Source organism: Hydra vulgaris, chromosome 10 (assembly GCF_038396675.1).
Source record: "Hydra vulgaris chromosome 10, alternate assembly HydraT2T_AEP".
In the NCBI taxonomy this organism is placed as follows: domain Eukaryota; kingdom Metazoa; phylum Cnidaria; class Hydrozoa; order Anthoathecata; family Hydridae; genus Hydra; species Hydra vulgaris.
Window position 1 is genome coordinate 42,375,950 of NC_088929.1, and position 14,051 is coordinate 42,390,000.

The 14,051-nt window shown below is 26.0% G+C and overlaps 1 protein-coding gene across 1 annotated transcript in view; it reads left to right on the top strand.

The window, feature by feature from the left end:
* LOC100201172 (bridge-like lipid transfer protein family member 2) overlaps positions 1-14,051 on the top strand; it is a 102,119-nt gene that overhangs the window by 24,468 nt on the left and 63,600 nt on the right. The window contains exons 15-26 of the mRNA XM_065808067.1: positions 884-1,029; positions 1,158-1,333; positions 1,465-1,486; positions 3,110-3,275; positions 6,112-6,322; positions 6,512-6,568; positions 6,714-6,841; positions 9,490-9,579; positions 10,064-10,172; positions 10,316-10,421; positions 10,681-10,792; positions 10,874-10,959. Coding sequence (XP_065664139.1) covers positions 884-1,029; positions 1,158-1,333; positions 1,465-1,486; positions 3,110-3,275; positions 6,112-6,322; positions 6,512-6,568; positions 6,714-6,841; positions 9,490-9,579; positions 10,064-10,172; positions 10,316-10,421; positions 10,681-10,792; positions 10,874-10,959 — 1,409 coding nt within the window. The remainder of the gene's footprint in view (positions 1-883; positions 1,030-1,157; positions 1,334-1,464; positions 1,487-3,109; positions 3,276-6,111; positions 6,323-6,511; positions 6,569-6,713; positions 6,842-9,489; positions 9,580-10,063; positions 10,173-10,315; positions 10,422-10,680; positions 10,793-10,873; positions 10,960-14,051) is intronic.

Genomic DNA, 14,051 nt, shown 5'->3' on the forward strand with positions numbered 1-14,051 from the left:
GCTAAGGATTTTAGCTTCTTCAGTGTAAATCTTTCTCTAAAGTTTTCTTTACTTATTTCTTCTGGCAGATTGTTGATGGAGATGATAAATAAGATTGAGCCAAATACTGATTCTTGTGGAATGCCACTAATCATAGGCAGCCAATTTGACTGATTGCCATTAAGGATGACTTGTTGAGACCTGTTGGTCAGGAATGCATTTTTTTGAATTGAGACTATCTTTGATTCTGTATATTTTTAATTTGTAGAGCATTTGCTGATGTAGCATTTAGTCAAATGCTTTGGCAAATAAAATCAATATGATATCAACTTTTCAACATTTGCATAAAGTTCATTCAATCAGATTTGTAATGTCTTAAAAAATGTCTTCAAGAAGATTGTTTGATTTAAGATGCAGCATAATTGCTTTCTTGTAGAGCTTTTCCATTATTTTTGAACAATATTGGGTTGAGGGAAATTGATCCGTACATTGGTGGGTTGATTTTGGAACCCATTATAATTAATTTTGATATAGGTCATAGGTTTAGACTTTCAGCATAGTCAAATGACATTTGAAAATAAATGTGAGTGAAATAGTCATTAAAGTTGAACAAGATAGAAGGATAAGAAGACTCTGTCTTCACCAAGGAGTTCAGATGTATAATTGATATATGAGAGTTCCAATAGAATGCTCTGGGATTCAAATGCTGTATGCTGTGTACTTTGTGAATAAAAATTTGGAAAGCTCAATGTGCAATATTCAATTTAAGTAGGCAAAAATTTATAGGATTTTATTTAGACAGCTATTGAAAAATGCTATATAATCAAAAAAGCATAAAAAGCAATTTAATATAAAAACAAAATTTTTGTGCAATCAAAATATAAATATTTTTTTTGAAATCTAGATTGGCGAAGAAGAAAATGTATATAAATTACTATTTAATGGAAAATTAGATACTTGTCATTTGGATTTAATATATGAAGAGATGAACTTTTGGTACAAGCACTTCATCACAGAATACCAAAATTACCTTGCTATTAAGAAGAACAGGTTAATAATAAGTTTTCATGTCTCTATATTCAAAGTAAAGTATTAAAAATGTGCTTTGTACTGGTTTTTTAAAACATGATTTGTCCTATTTTTTTAATATATATATATTTTTATGTATATGACATTAGTTCTAGCCCTGTTCAAAGTAAAGAAAATCTGCACCAGTTATCATCTCATTTGAAAGTTTCTTTGCATTTCTTATTTGAAAATTGTTCTTGCGATTTCAATATGACAACATTAGAGTCATATGAAACAGCCCTTTGTACCATTTATATTGGTTTGTTCAAATTAGACATTAAAGAAGGTAAAATTGTGTTGTATAGTATTTATAATTAATTTTGTAGTAAGTTTTATGTTTAACCCATAAAAGGTATAACAGTTAAGAAAACAGATGTGTCAAATGTGTTAAATTCATTTTTTTTTTTTTTTAAATAGCAATTCAGCAAAAGAAATGTTTGTAAGTCACTTTTATTGTTATATATATTATGCTTTTTTATATTATATCAGGTCTTGTGATAAATAAAAATGCTTAACTCACGAGTTGAATGTGATTTGCGACATCATTAAATTCTTTTTATTGCTTTTCGTATTTATAGAAACTTTTTTAAACTAAATTTACTAAGTTACTGCAAAATTGTTTAGATTAAAAATTGTTTAGATTAAACATTGTTTAGATTAAAAATTGTTTAGATTAAAAATTGTTTAGATTAAACATTGTTTAGATTAAAAATTGTTTAGATTAAAAATTGTTTAGATTAAAAGTTGTTTAGATTAAACATTGTTTAGATTAAAATTGTTTAGATTAAAAATTATTTAGATTAAACATTGTTTAGATAAAGCATTAACTTAAGAATATAATCAGACTTTTATTTTGCTTTTGGTTTTAATGTAGAAAAAAATTATTTGTTTTCTTAACAATAGATACAATTATTTTTTTTGTTTAACTAATTTTGTTTCCTTGCATGCTGTAGAGGGACTTTAATACAAAAAGATTTTTCTCCAAAAGTTGCCCATATTTTTTTGCATGCTTTTTTAATTGTTTTCAATTTTTGTGCATGTTTTTTGTTAAACATTTATAAAAGTTAAATATTTATAAAAGTTAAAATTAAAGTAATAAAAAACTTTTTTTAATAACAAGTTTAAGAAAATATTTTAAATTATGGCAAAATAAGTATGATGCAATAAGTTCGCTTAGTTTGAATACTAATTTTATTGAAAAAAAAGGTATTCCATATCTTGAGCAAATTAAATATTATTAAAAATATTAATTTAAATTAAAGAAAAGTTTTAATAAAAACTTTTTATAAGTTAACTTGTTTGGGAGTTTTGGTGTATTTATTGGATACTGCAATTGATTTTTTTATGTTTCATTTATTACCTTTTTATTTTTAAAATTAAAATAATAAATTGTTTTTTTTCTGCCTAATTAAAAACAAAATTTTGAAAAAAAAAGGTAAACAAAATATAAAATATAAATAATTTAAAAATATTTTATATTAATTTGAATAATTTAAAAATAAATAATTAAAAAAATAATTTAAAAAAAATAAACAAAATATAAAATATAAATAATTTTTATTTAGGCAGAAAAAGTTTATAATAATTGATAATGTATAACTACATAGGATTACCAATTGTTTCTATAGTTAGTATACCTAAACAAAATGTAAAATGTAAACTAGTGCAATTTTTGTAAAAATGGTGTAAGTAATTAAGATGTTAAACACTTTATTTCTCAAATGCCTTAAAAAGTAGTTTTAGAAATATTTAAATATTTTCATAAAATAAAGTTTTTAGCATAATGTAAATAGCTCTACGCTAAATTACTAATTTATTAGTGATTTAGATTTTATTTTTTAGATTTTAGCCTAATTTTAGATTTAGCATAATTATTTTATACATAAAGTTCGTAATAGGAAACACTTTATCACAAGGCCTGGTATATCATTTTACTACTATATTCTGTAATTGTTTATCAAAATGTTGATGAAATAAGGTCTTAATGAAATAGGGTGTAGCTTAAAAAGTTCAATGTTTACATTTACATCAATTTATATTTATTTATATTTACATTACATAGTTTTTCTGAAGCTGCAAACCTTTATCTGTATGTTAATGTTGATGATGTTATTTCTGATGGGTTTCCAAGACCTTGTCGACTTCAACACGATACTCCATCATGTTTACCACAGTCTGAAAGGCATGTTTGGGGACGCCTTATTGAGATAGGGAAGCTAAATATTAATGTATGTGTGTTTATATTTACAAATTTTTATATGAATACTAATGTTTTATATGAATGCTAATGTTTTATATGAATGCTAATGTTTTATATGAATACTAATGTTTTATATGAATGTTTAAATAGTTTTAATAGTAAGATGAAAATATTAAATTATTGTTTAGTTAAAAATTTAAATTAAATTATGAAATAGAATAATTAATAAATTATAATAATCACACAAATATATACACATGCCACCAGGAGCTGAGAAAAGCTCGTGTAAAACAGACATGGAGAGCAAAGCTAGCTGTGCATCTAGACAGCTTTTTGTGCGAACTATATATAACTCACTATTAGACATCGAAATCCTGGTTTTATTGCTCAAGTTATTTCTCACTTATTCTCCTCAAACTTATTTTTATAAAGACTTATTCAGCATTCCTGTCAAAGTCTTCAAAAGGCATTCTTAATAACTCCAAACTCTACTCTTTGGTTCAAACTTCTAATACTCCATCTTGATCTTAAGAAGTTACTCAACCTAGCAAATTTTGTTCCCTTTGTCTTACTGCTGACTTGTTAACTTTTATAAAAAAATTTTCTATCTTGTATTAAATGGAAGCAAGGGCTATTATTATTGACTTGATAAAGGTTTTTGATTATTCCAAATTTTTTCTGTAAGTTCTCCTTATAGATACATCGCATCTAAAAACTTTTTAAAAGTAATCATTCTTTCCTAACCTCAGATAAAGTTGTCTTTGATGGGACAACACTCTCCTTCATTTTCAGTAACTTCCGGGGTATTGCAAGGTTCTGCTTTTAGTCCTGTGTTGTTCTTCATCTTTATAAATGATCATCATGATTATCTTACCTCTAAAGTGACTCTATTTGCTGATAACAAAACTATATATTTTAGTCTTGACAAAAAGTCATCATTTTTCAATCATTTAGAACAGGCAGTCAATTTTGAATCTAATTTTTTGTAACAGCTCGGGGTTTGTATTGGCTGGTACATTTTAACTCAAACAAAACTCAATTGTTTACTTACAATAATTATTGCAATATTATTGATACTTCTATTTTGATGAATGGCAACACTCTTACCCAGTCCTCTACTATATACTTTATATAATGGAAACATTCATTCTAAGTCATCTACTTTTATATTTTTTAGGTTTTTTCCTTCTCTAATAAACTCTAATGGAAACCATGTATACAATCGATTGCAAATTTAGCTTATGCTAAGTATGCATGTTTTTATTGTGCTGTTTTCTTACTCCTGATTCCATTCTCTAGTTTTTTTGTTTGTCTTTGTGAGGAAATCTTTTTTTGTATTTGGATTTTACTAATGAGATCCTAATGAGGTCTGATATTACTGGAAAGATTATGAAAAAGATCTATCTGAAAATGTGTGCAAGATATGTGGAAACTTATCTCAGTTTGCAAGGTCTACAGCAGGATTATGGTACCCTGATCTTAAACATGGAATAAAAAATCCAAAAAACAAAAAAAAAGCTAAAAGTTCCTTGGACAAAAGCAGCTCTCGAAATTTTATATTTTTTTCAGATGTCAATCAGAAAAGTTCTCACAAAACTTTCTCTGGATAGATTTAGTTTTAATGCTTTAACAAAAAGTACATTCATCCATTCAGGAATGATAGAGAAGGGTTATGATTTATGGCAAAAAAAAAGCAATTCAGTTAATTTCAGATATTTTTTTTTATGTTCGCTTTTGATAAACAATGTTATTCTTTGTTTTAATGGTTAAAATTAAAACCAAGTAAGCAAACTGCACACTTGTTTTAATTTTCAAAAATAAAGTTTTTTAATGTAAAAAAAAAGTTAAAAGATCTACTAGGTTCATTGATGTTGAATGCAAATTGTTTTTCTATTACATTGGATGAATACTATTACACTGGATAAATTCTATTACACTGGGTGAATTTTATTACACTGGATAAATACTATTTATCCAGTGTAATAGAATTCATCCAGTTTGAAAAATAGAAGATTTCAAAACATTAATATTTACCAGATAAACAAATACTGGGATCTTGAATTTACACATATTTTTGGGTCTAATTCTATAGAGAAAGCAGCAGAAATGCTCTCAGAGAGAGTGGCTGAATTTAATTGGTTGTGTTATCACTAATCTAGCTTCAAACTTGCTACACTCGTGGGGTTCATCTGGCTGTTCTGTTTTGTACAAGAGAAATATTTTAAAGCTTAAGAACAAAACTTACAATTCTGATAAGAAAATGAGGAAGAAACGCTTCAAAACAGTCAAATGACAATGATAGTGAAAAAAGCAAAATGAATTTTACAATGGAGAAAATTGTAGGCTTATTGGTTTTTTTTTTTTTTTTTTGTTTTTTTTTTATCCTTTTATTTAACCATAAAATTGAAAAAAATTACAGATTTATTTATAATTTTACAAAATTAGGGCCGATGTCACTTGTATAGTTAAAAAATAAAAATTCAAAAGTGAATGAGCTGATATGAGAGAGAATGAATGAATATATATATATACCAAAGGTATATATAGAACAGTTGCTTTAAAAACTTTTGAGTTTTGTTATTAAAACTCAAAAAGATGTTATTAAAACTTTTGAGTTTTGATATGTGTTAATTTTTTCTAGATGTTGAACTGTTTTTAGCAATGTGCCAATAATATATGTATATATATATATATATATATATATACATATATATATATATATATATATATATATATATATATATATATATATATATATATATATTAATATATATATATATATATATATATATATTATAACAATAATATTGTAAAGATGGTGGTAATAAGTTATTGTCATGAACTAATTTTTTATTACTCATAAGTGTTATGTTGACGAGAAGGAAATGGACTGCTCCTTCGAATGTGTATATTTTTCATTGGAATATTCAAGCGCAATGGGTCATTCACTACTCATTCTCATGAAGAAAATAAATTTAGATAAAATATTGCAAACAAAAAGAGAATTGCAAATCAAAGCTAAATATCAAGTAAATAAAGAGACTGCAGATGGTATAAAAGCAGAAAAACTTAAATGTATGGTTTTGTTTATAAATACCTTTTTTAATTTAAGGATAAATGATTGTCTTAAGAGTAATAATTTGAAGTTTATTCTTAAATTAACATTTTATTCAATTTTTCATGTTTTTCATTCTAAAAGCTTATATTTTACTTGTTAAAAATTTTCATTTTATATATTTTTAAGATAATAAATTTTATTACTAGTAAAACTTTCTATGTGCGTGAAAAATGCCAATCTCTTTATGTTGGGAGAAAGGGAAGGTAACTATAATTTTAAATTTTATTTATAGCGGAAGTAAGAGAAACTTGTTTTTTTTTTTTTTTTTTTCAATTTTAAGGACTAATAGTTTTTTTTATAATGTGCAATATAAAGTATAATTTTGTATTAAAGTATTTTTTTCTTTAGGTGGTTACAATTCAGTCCTCTGCAAGCTAAATGAAATAATCCTTACATCTACTCCAGCTTGTTTTGTCAATGGAGAGTTTAAGTCTCTATATGTTGCACAACTAAATGAACTTGAAAATTTAAAAACTGTATGTTTGTTAATTAAAAACATTTTATTTATAATTTCAAATCAGTTTCAACTCATCTAAATTTCCTAATGAAATAAACAAAATAGAATAAACATGAGCTAAGTTAGTTTGATATGTATATTTTTTATTATTAAATTTACCTTCCTAAGCCTCCAGAGGAGGCCACTGCAGTCTATGAGGTATTTTAGTCACCGAGTCACCACTGCAGGAGGCTACTGATATTTTTTTATTTAGTTTTACTCTCTTAACCTTAACCTCTAAAATAGGAAACTTGTTAAACAAGACTGTTGTCTTTGTTATTCATATATTATTGGTTCATATATTTCTTAATATCTTAATTTTTTGATTACTTATTTCATATATATCTTAATTTTTTTGATTACTTATTGAATTTAATTAAAAAAACAAACAAACTACAATTGCTCTTTCAATAAAAGAGTAGTGGTGTAGTAGTGGTGTAGTGGTAGTGGTGTAGTGGTCAAGTGCTTGTCTTATAAGCAAGAAGTTCCAAGTTTGGTCCCTACCACATCCCTGTTACTACGATGCTCAACTTGTTTGTTCACAAAGTTTGTGTTTCAGGTTGTGAAGCTGCTATTTTAAATCATAATTATTTCTTTAATTTTTTAAGAAATTCCCTTAAGTAAAAATGTTTGTTTATTTTAATAAAATTATTTAGTAATAATTATTTAAGAAATTAATGTTAAAAGGTATTGTTTAATACTAAGGTTCAATATTGTAGGATTATTATATCTCTTATTTTATGTCTGAAGTTAGGTTCTTTACTTTTAGAAAGGTAGTGGTATCAACAAAGGAAAGCCTTAAGTTTCGTCTCTCACACATGGGTTTGATCTTGATATCTTTTCCAACTTTTAGTTTTGCAAATGCTTTTATTTTAGCCATTTTAATCAAGACTCTTATTTTAGCCATTTTTAGCACATTTGAACAAGTATAAAAAACTTAAAAATAATTTAAATTTTTATCTTTTAAAAGTTTCTCGGTGACAACAAACATAAAAAAGGTTTTAATCCACATAAATCCACAGTTTGCAAATCAATGTGATTTTTTTTTTTATTCAGTAAATTTTTCATTTTTAAAATTTAGTTATTTTGAAAAAATACATAATGCATAAAAGGTTCAACAATTTTTTCAACAGGCCTAATGATTTATGTTAATGACTAATGACAAATTTTTGTTTTTGTTTTGTTTATCAATTCTGCTTTTCCCCTCATACTTCTGTTTGCAATTATGCAGGAAAATATTTAATTATGTCTCTTCTCCTTCTTTTAAGCATTATTAATCTTGTCTTTTATGAATGTAACAGTTTTTTCAGAGTACTTAATATGATTTTGGCATGCAATCAATAAAACTATGCACTAAAAAACTTATTTTCCACGCTATATAAATATATATATATATATATATATATATATATATATATATATACATATATATATATACACATGCTATCGACAGAAAGTTTGAGGCAGGTACTGAATTTTTAGAAGAGTTCTTCCCACAATAATTCTATCATATTAAGATCTGGTGATTGCAGTGGTTATTCCATTTTTTTTTATATTTGCTGGTGTTCTTCTAAATAGCTTTTGCAGAGCTTCTGGTATGTTTCAAATCATTATCATGCATAAAAACATACTGGTTTGCAAATAATCTCAAAAAAGTCTTTATAAATTTCTTTTTGTCATTATTCCTTCAATTCTGTGTAGGTTCTCAACATTTTCTCCACCAAAACATCCCCAAACAGTGACAGAAATACCTCCATCTTTTACTGTTGATAGTAAACATTCTTCTTAATTCCTTTTCTATGCATACGAAAACATGGTGTTTTGAACCAAAAACTTCAAATTTTGACTCATCTGTCCAAAAAACATTTCTCCATTATTTATTCCAATTTAACCTTTTTGTCTTATTAACTGGCCTTAATAATGGTTTACGTGCAGCTACACGCTCATGCAAGCCAAGTTTCTTTAGTCAATCTATGACTGGAAGTGCTAATCACTTAACTGATTGTACACAGACCTGAGTTTTTTAGCTGTGCATCTTCTGTTTGAAAAAGAAGATACACCTTTTTTTTATTTCTCTATCTTGTAATTTATTAGTTTTTTAGGTCTTTCAGAGCGTTTTTTTACTTACATGGGTACCACTTTCTTTGTGTCGTAGTAATGCTTTTTGCACAACATCTTGAAACTTTCATTTTTGACTTGTGAATTAAACTCGCAAACAGCCCTATTTTTGATAAAGCAGAATTGTTTCTCAGTAATGGTTAATTCTTTTCTTTTACCCATTTTTAACAGAAAATGGTCTAAACTATTACTGAAATACTATAGACATAAACTAAAACATCAAGACATTCATTGAAGTCAAAAAATGAGTAATTTCAATATATTTAAAACTTTAAAGCATAAATTCATAACCTGCCTTAAACTTTCTGTTGTTACCATATATATATATATATATATATATATATATATATATATATATATATATATATATATATATATATATATATATATATATATATATATATATAAACACTGATATATAACTATGAATTTGTGTTATGCAATGGTAGCTATTTTTATTAGGTTTTGATTTTTTAGTTGAATTTAAAAGCAATGTTTATTATATTTTAGGGGGATTCTTTTATGACTCTTGGCCAGGAAGATTATTCAAGCAAGATATTGTATTTTTCATGCATTAAAGCATCATATGATGACAAAAAGGTTAAAATTAAAAAAAGGTTATAAAAAATTAAAAAAAGGTTGTGAACAATTTTAAAAAGGTTGTGAAAAGTTAAAAAAAAAAAATTGTGAATAATTAAAAATTGAAAGCTATCCAGTTAAAAAAGCGGTCACCAAAACAATCCAGTTTTTTTTTGACACCCTTGTTTAAAACGTTTTTTTTTTAACTTTTACAACGTTGTCTAACATTTAAAGAAAATTTTTTTTTAATTAGTATATTTTTTTAATATTTTTTTAACAATTTATTATTATTATTATTACTACTATTATTATTATTATTATTATTATTATAGTAACAACAATAGCAATATAAGTAGCAATAAAATACTAATAATAAACAATAATGTTTTAATAACAATATTGCAATTTTTATTTATATATAATATACATTCATATTGTTGACCATTCAGTTTAAAAAAGTTCAATTAATGAGACCTGCACGTTAACTAGTAAATTTTTTATGTAGGGTCTGGATATAAATACTGAGTTTCTTGAGATAAGCTGGACACCAAATCTTCATATGTGTGTTTATGAGCAAATAGAAGCATTCAAGTCATTTTTGCAGCATAATAGTGGTATTTTTTTTTATTGATTTTTTTAATTGCATTTATTTAAAATTACAAAAAAGTTGTGTGAAATTGAATTCAGACTTTGGTTAGTAAAAAGTATTTTTATTATAAATTAATTATAAAGTATTATATAGTAAGTATGGTCATAGATATCTTCACAAAAGATACTGCAGACACTCCAAAAAAGCATAACCCAAAAATTTACTTTGTAATTCAAAAGACTACACTTAATATGTGCACATGTGAACCACATAGGTAATCTTTTTTTTTTATATATCTTTTTTTTTGTGTTTTTCTCATGATATTCTCTTATATAATTATATTGAAGAAAAAAAAGTGTGCTTTGTTAAATTAACTTGATTTAAATTTGGATGAGATTCTGGTTTTCTGATATCTTAAAAAAAGAAATCTCAGGCTAATACGTAAAAAATTATGATTTTTATCATTAAATTAAAATAACAAATCTTGGTTAGTTAAAATTGAAAAATGGATTTTTATAATATTTTATTTTCAGTTTTGGTATGAATCTAAAAGATTTTTCAATCGAGTTATCAAGTGATGCTAAACATTTTACTGTTTCTGAATGTCGTCTTTACTTCGATAAAGTTGAAGTGTTTTATTTTGAAGTAAGTTTTTTTTTTTTTATTGTTGAACAAACATTTTATTTTAACAACATTTTATTCCGAAAATCTTTTATTTTATTTTAGAATGTCTGTATAAAACAATTATCATCATCCTATCTTCTATCTTCTCGATCAAAATTTAAAAATATTCAACCAGAGAATATTGCATGGTAGTGTTAACTTTTTTAAATAAAACATTGTTTATACCTGTTAGTATAATGGGTTTATATTTTTAACTGCTATTTAAATTTTTTATAAATATATTTTGTATTCTTAATTCATGTATAAATTTTTTATTTATATAATATTTGATATATATATATATATATATATATATATATATATATATATATATATATATATATATATATATATATATATATATACGTATATAATTATGTATAGATCAACCCTAAAAATTAAAAAAAATTAGGTCAGCAATAAATATGCTGACCTCAAACTGAACCTCAAAAGGTCAGCAAAAAAGGTTTGACATTAAGGGGTTATCAAAAAACATAGAAATGAGGTCGGACAGTTTTTCTGACCTCAAACATTACAGTTAGTTGTTATTTTAAATTAGTTTTCATAATTTTTATTCTTTCTAGGAAAAAAATCTTTTAAAAAAATCTTTTACATTAACATACAATAATTCAAAACTCAGTATTAAAGTTAGCAATTTCTTCATTATCCTCTGACTTTATTTTTTTATTTTTTAAATATAAAGTCAAAACTTGCACATTATTTTAAAAGTAACAAATTTAAATTAGTCATCTTAGTGATGACTAATTTAAGTTTGTTCATTTTAAAATAATTAAAACTAATTTTTGTTAATATTTAAACATTAATCAATTGGATAATTTAAAGAAATTTTATTTAATTTTTGTGTAAATACTTTTACACAAAAAATTACATTAAATATTCTTTTTTGGTAGGTGGATCAAATCATTATATTTCAACCAATTTAAACAAAACTTTGTGGGGCACCATCTCTGATCTCTGAAATTTGAAATTTCAGACTTCCAAGTACAACGGTTCGGAAATTATAGCCTTACAAACATGACACAATGGTCCCCCTTGATTTACAAATGGTCAAAACAGACTACTTTAGATCTGTATAACTTTTTTCTCACTTTCAACAAGTGACTCATTTTTTCTAGAACTATTTTATGGATAGTTCTCTCTTTAAAAAGTGGTTTTTATTAATTTGTGTTAAATTAAAAAAAATTATGACCTCCTCAACTTTGGAAAAAAATCATAAAATTGCTAAAATATGCCAAAATGAAACTAACTGTAGCATTATTCTGTTCATCCACAAGTCTTTACAGATAGCTTTTCTGATTAACTACTACTGTCTGCAATAAATAGGCAAAAAATAGGCAGCTTGTTGCAGTTTGGAACTTAAATATATCTAAAAGCAAAATGTCCACTCGCATAAAAAGTCCAATTTTCAGCCATTTTGAGATGCTTGTAAATTTTTCTAACACTTTGTTTTGATCTAAGATTAACAGCATATAAGACCATTAGACCTAACTATCTAAAAATGCAAACATTATAAACTTGTCAAATCCACACCGAAAATGCCAGCATTTTTAAATTACCCTATTTTTCTATCCTCAATAGTTGTATGTGTTACTAGAAACCGGTGCCCCTCTAATCTGTCAACTGGCCTATGTAAAGGGTGCAATCAACCAAATTCAACTTACTTTTAGTAATTTAATTAACTTTTGTCAATTCCCTTTTAAGACCATTACATTGTATATTTGCTGGAAAATTATTTGCTGGTATTATTTTTTGTATTTTGTAGGCGGTTCTCTTTTTTGTGTAAAAACTTTGTTTTTAGAACTTTGTTTTTAGTAAATTGAAAAGAAATTATAGCAAATAACAATTAAATTTTACATTAGTTTTCATTATCTTCATTATCTAACACTTCAATTTTTAACACTTATAAATTGTTAAATACAAAATTAAAAAAAAGCCTTAATTAAATTCTTAAAATCTTTGTAAAAGATATTAATTGCATAAATGGGAGAAATTTTTTTTTAACAACCATAAATCCTGATTAAATTTTTATTTTATTTTGTATTTGCTATGATTTCTTTTCAATTTACAAAAAACAAAGTGTATATATATGCAGTATTGGACAAAACATTTGCAACCAACATCGAACAATGCTAAAAAGTGTTCTTAATTTTTCATGTCTTAAAAATGAAACAAACTATACTACCACAGCAAACAGTTCAGGAGTCTGGAGTCATGACATGAGCAATCAGCTGACAGGTGACAGCACACAGGCAGAATTTCGTTGACAAGTGCCACTTTGCAGCGGACAAAACAAGTGCAACTTTTTTGATTTGTTTCATTTACTTAAGTCTGGCCCGTGTCAACGTCACGGAAGTTTTTTAATAATTAAAGGAAGTATCCAGACGTTTCCAGAAGTTTTCAGAAGTTTTCAGAAGCTTCCAGAAGTTTCCAGAATAAGCATCTGGAAGCATCCAGAAATATCCAGAAACATTCAGAAGCATCCAGGCGCATCCAAAAGCTTCCAGAAGCATCAAAAAGAAGCATCTAGAATCTTCCAGAACAGGTTCACACAGGTTCATCTTACTAAATAAGAGACATGTAAATCGACATGTAATTCAGTCAGTATATGGAAGTCAATCAGTCAGTATTATCAAGACAGTTATCGAAGTGTTTTATCAAAGGACATCAATACAAGAAGTGAAATACAACAAGTGTTTCATTACATCAATACAGTCCACATCCAACCAAGACATTGTGTTCCACAGAGCATCATTGTATCATCACAAGGTAAATGTAACACGGTAAGCCTTGAGAAGTGTGATTATTTATTTTTAATATTTTTATGACTTCAAGTGCAAAAATGGTTCCCTACAGTCTTGGATTGGAACTAAGAAAGAAAATTATTGGCGATTACGTAAGTGGAATGTCACAAAAAAGTATTTGTGATAAATATTGCATGAAAAATTGGACCGTATCAAGACTATGTTCCAAATATTGTTCTACGGGGAAGTTGGCAGCAGATAAAGGTGGAAGACCGCGTTCCACCACTTCTAGAGAGGATTCTATGATCGTCAGATCTGTCAAGAAGGATCCCTGGATATCATCAGTCGAGATACAAAAGCAATTAGAGCTGCCTATCGGACCGAAAAATCAGACGACATGCTGTTGAAGCCGGATTGTTTTCTCGACGCCCTGCAAAGAAACCGCTGATTTCACTAAAAAACCAGAAGAAAAGACTCCT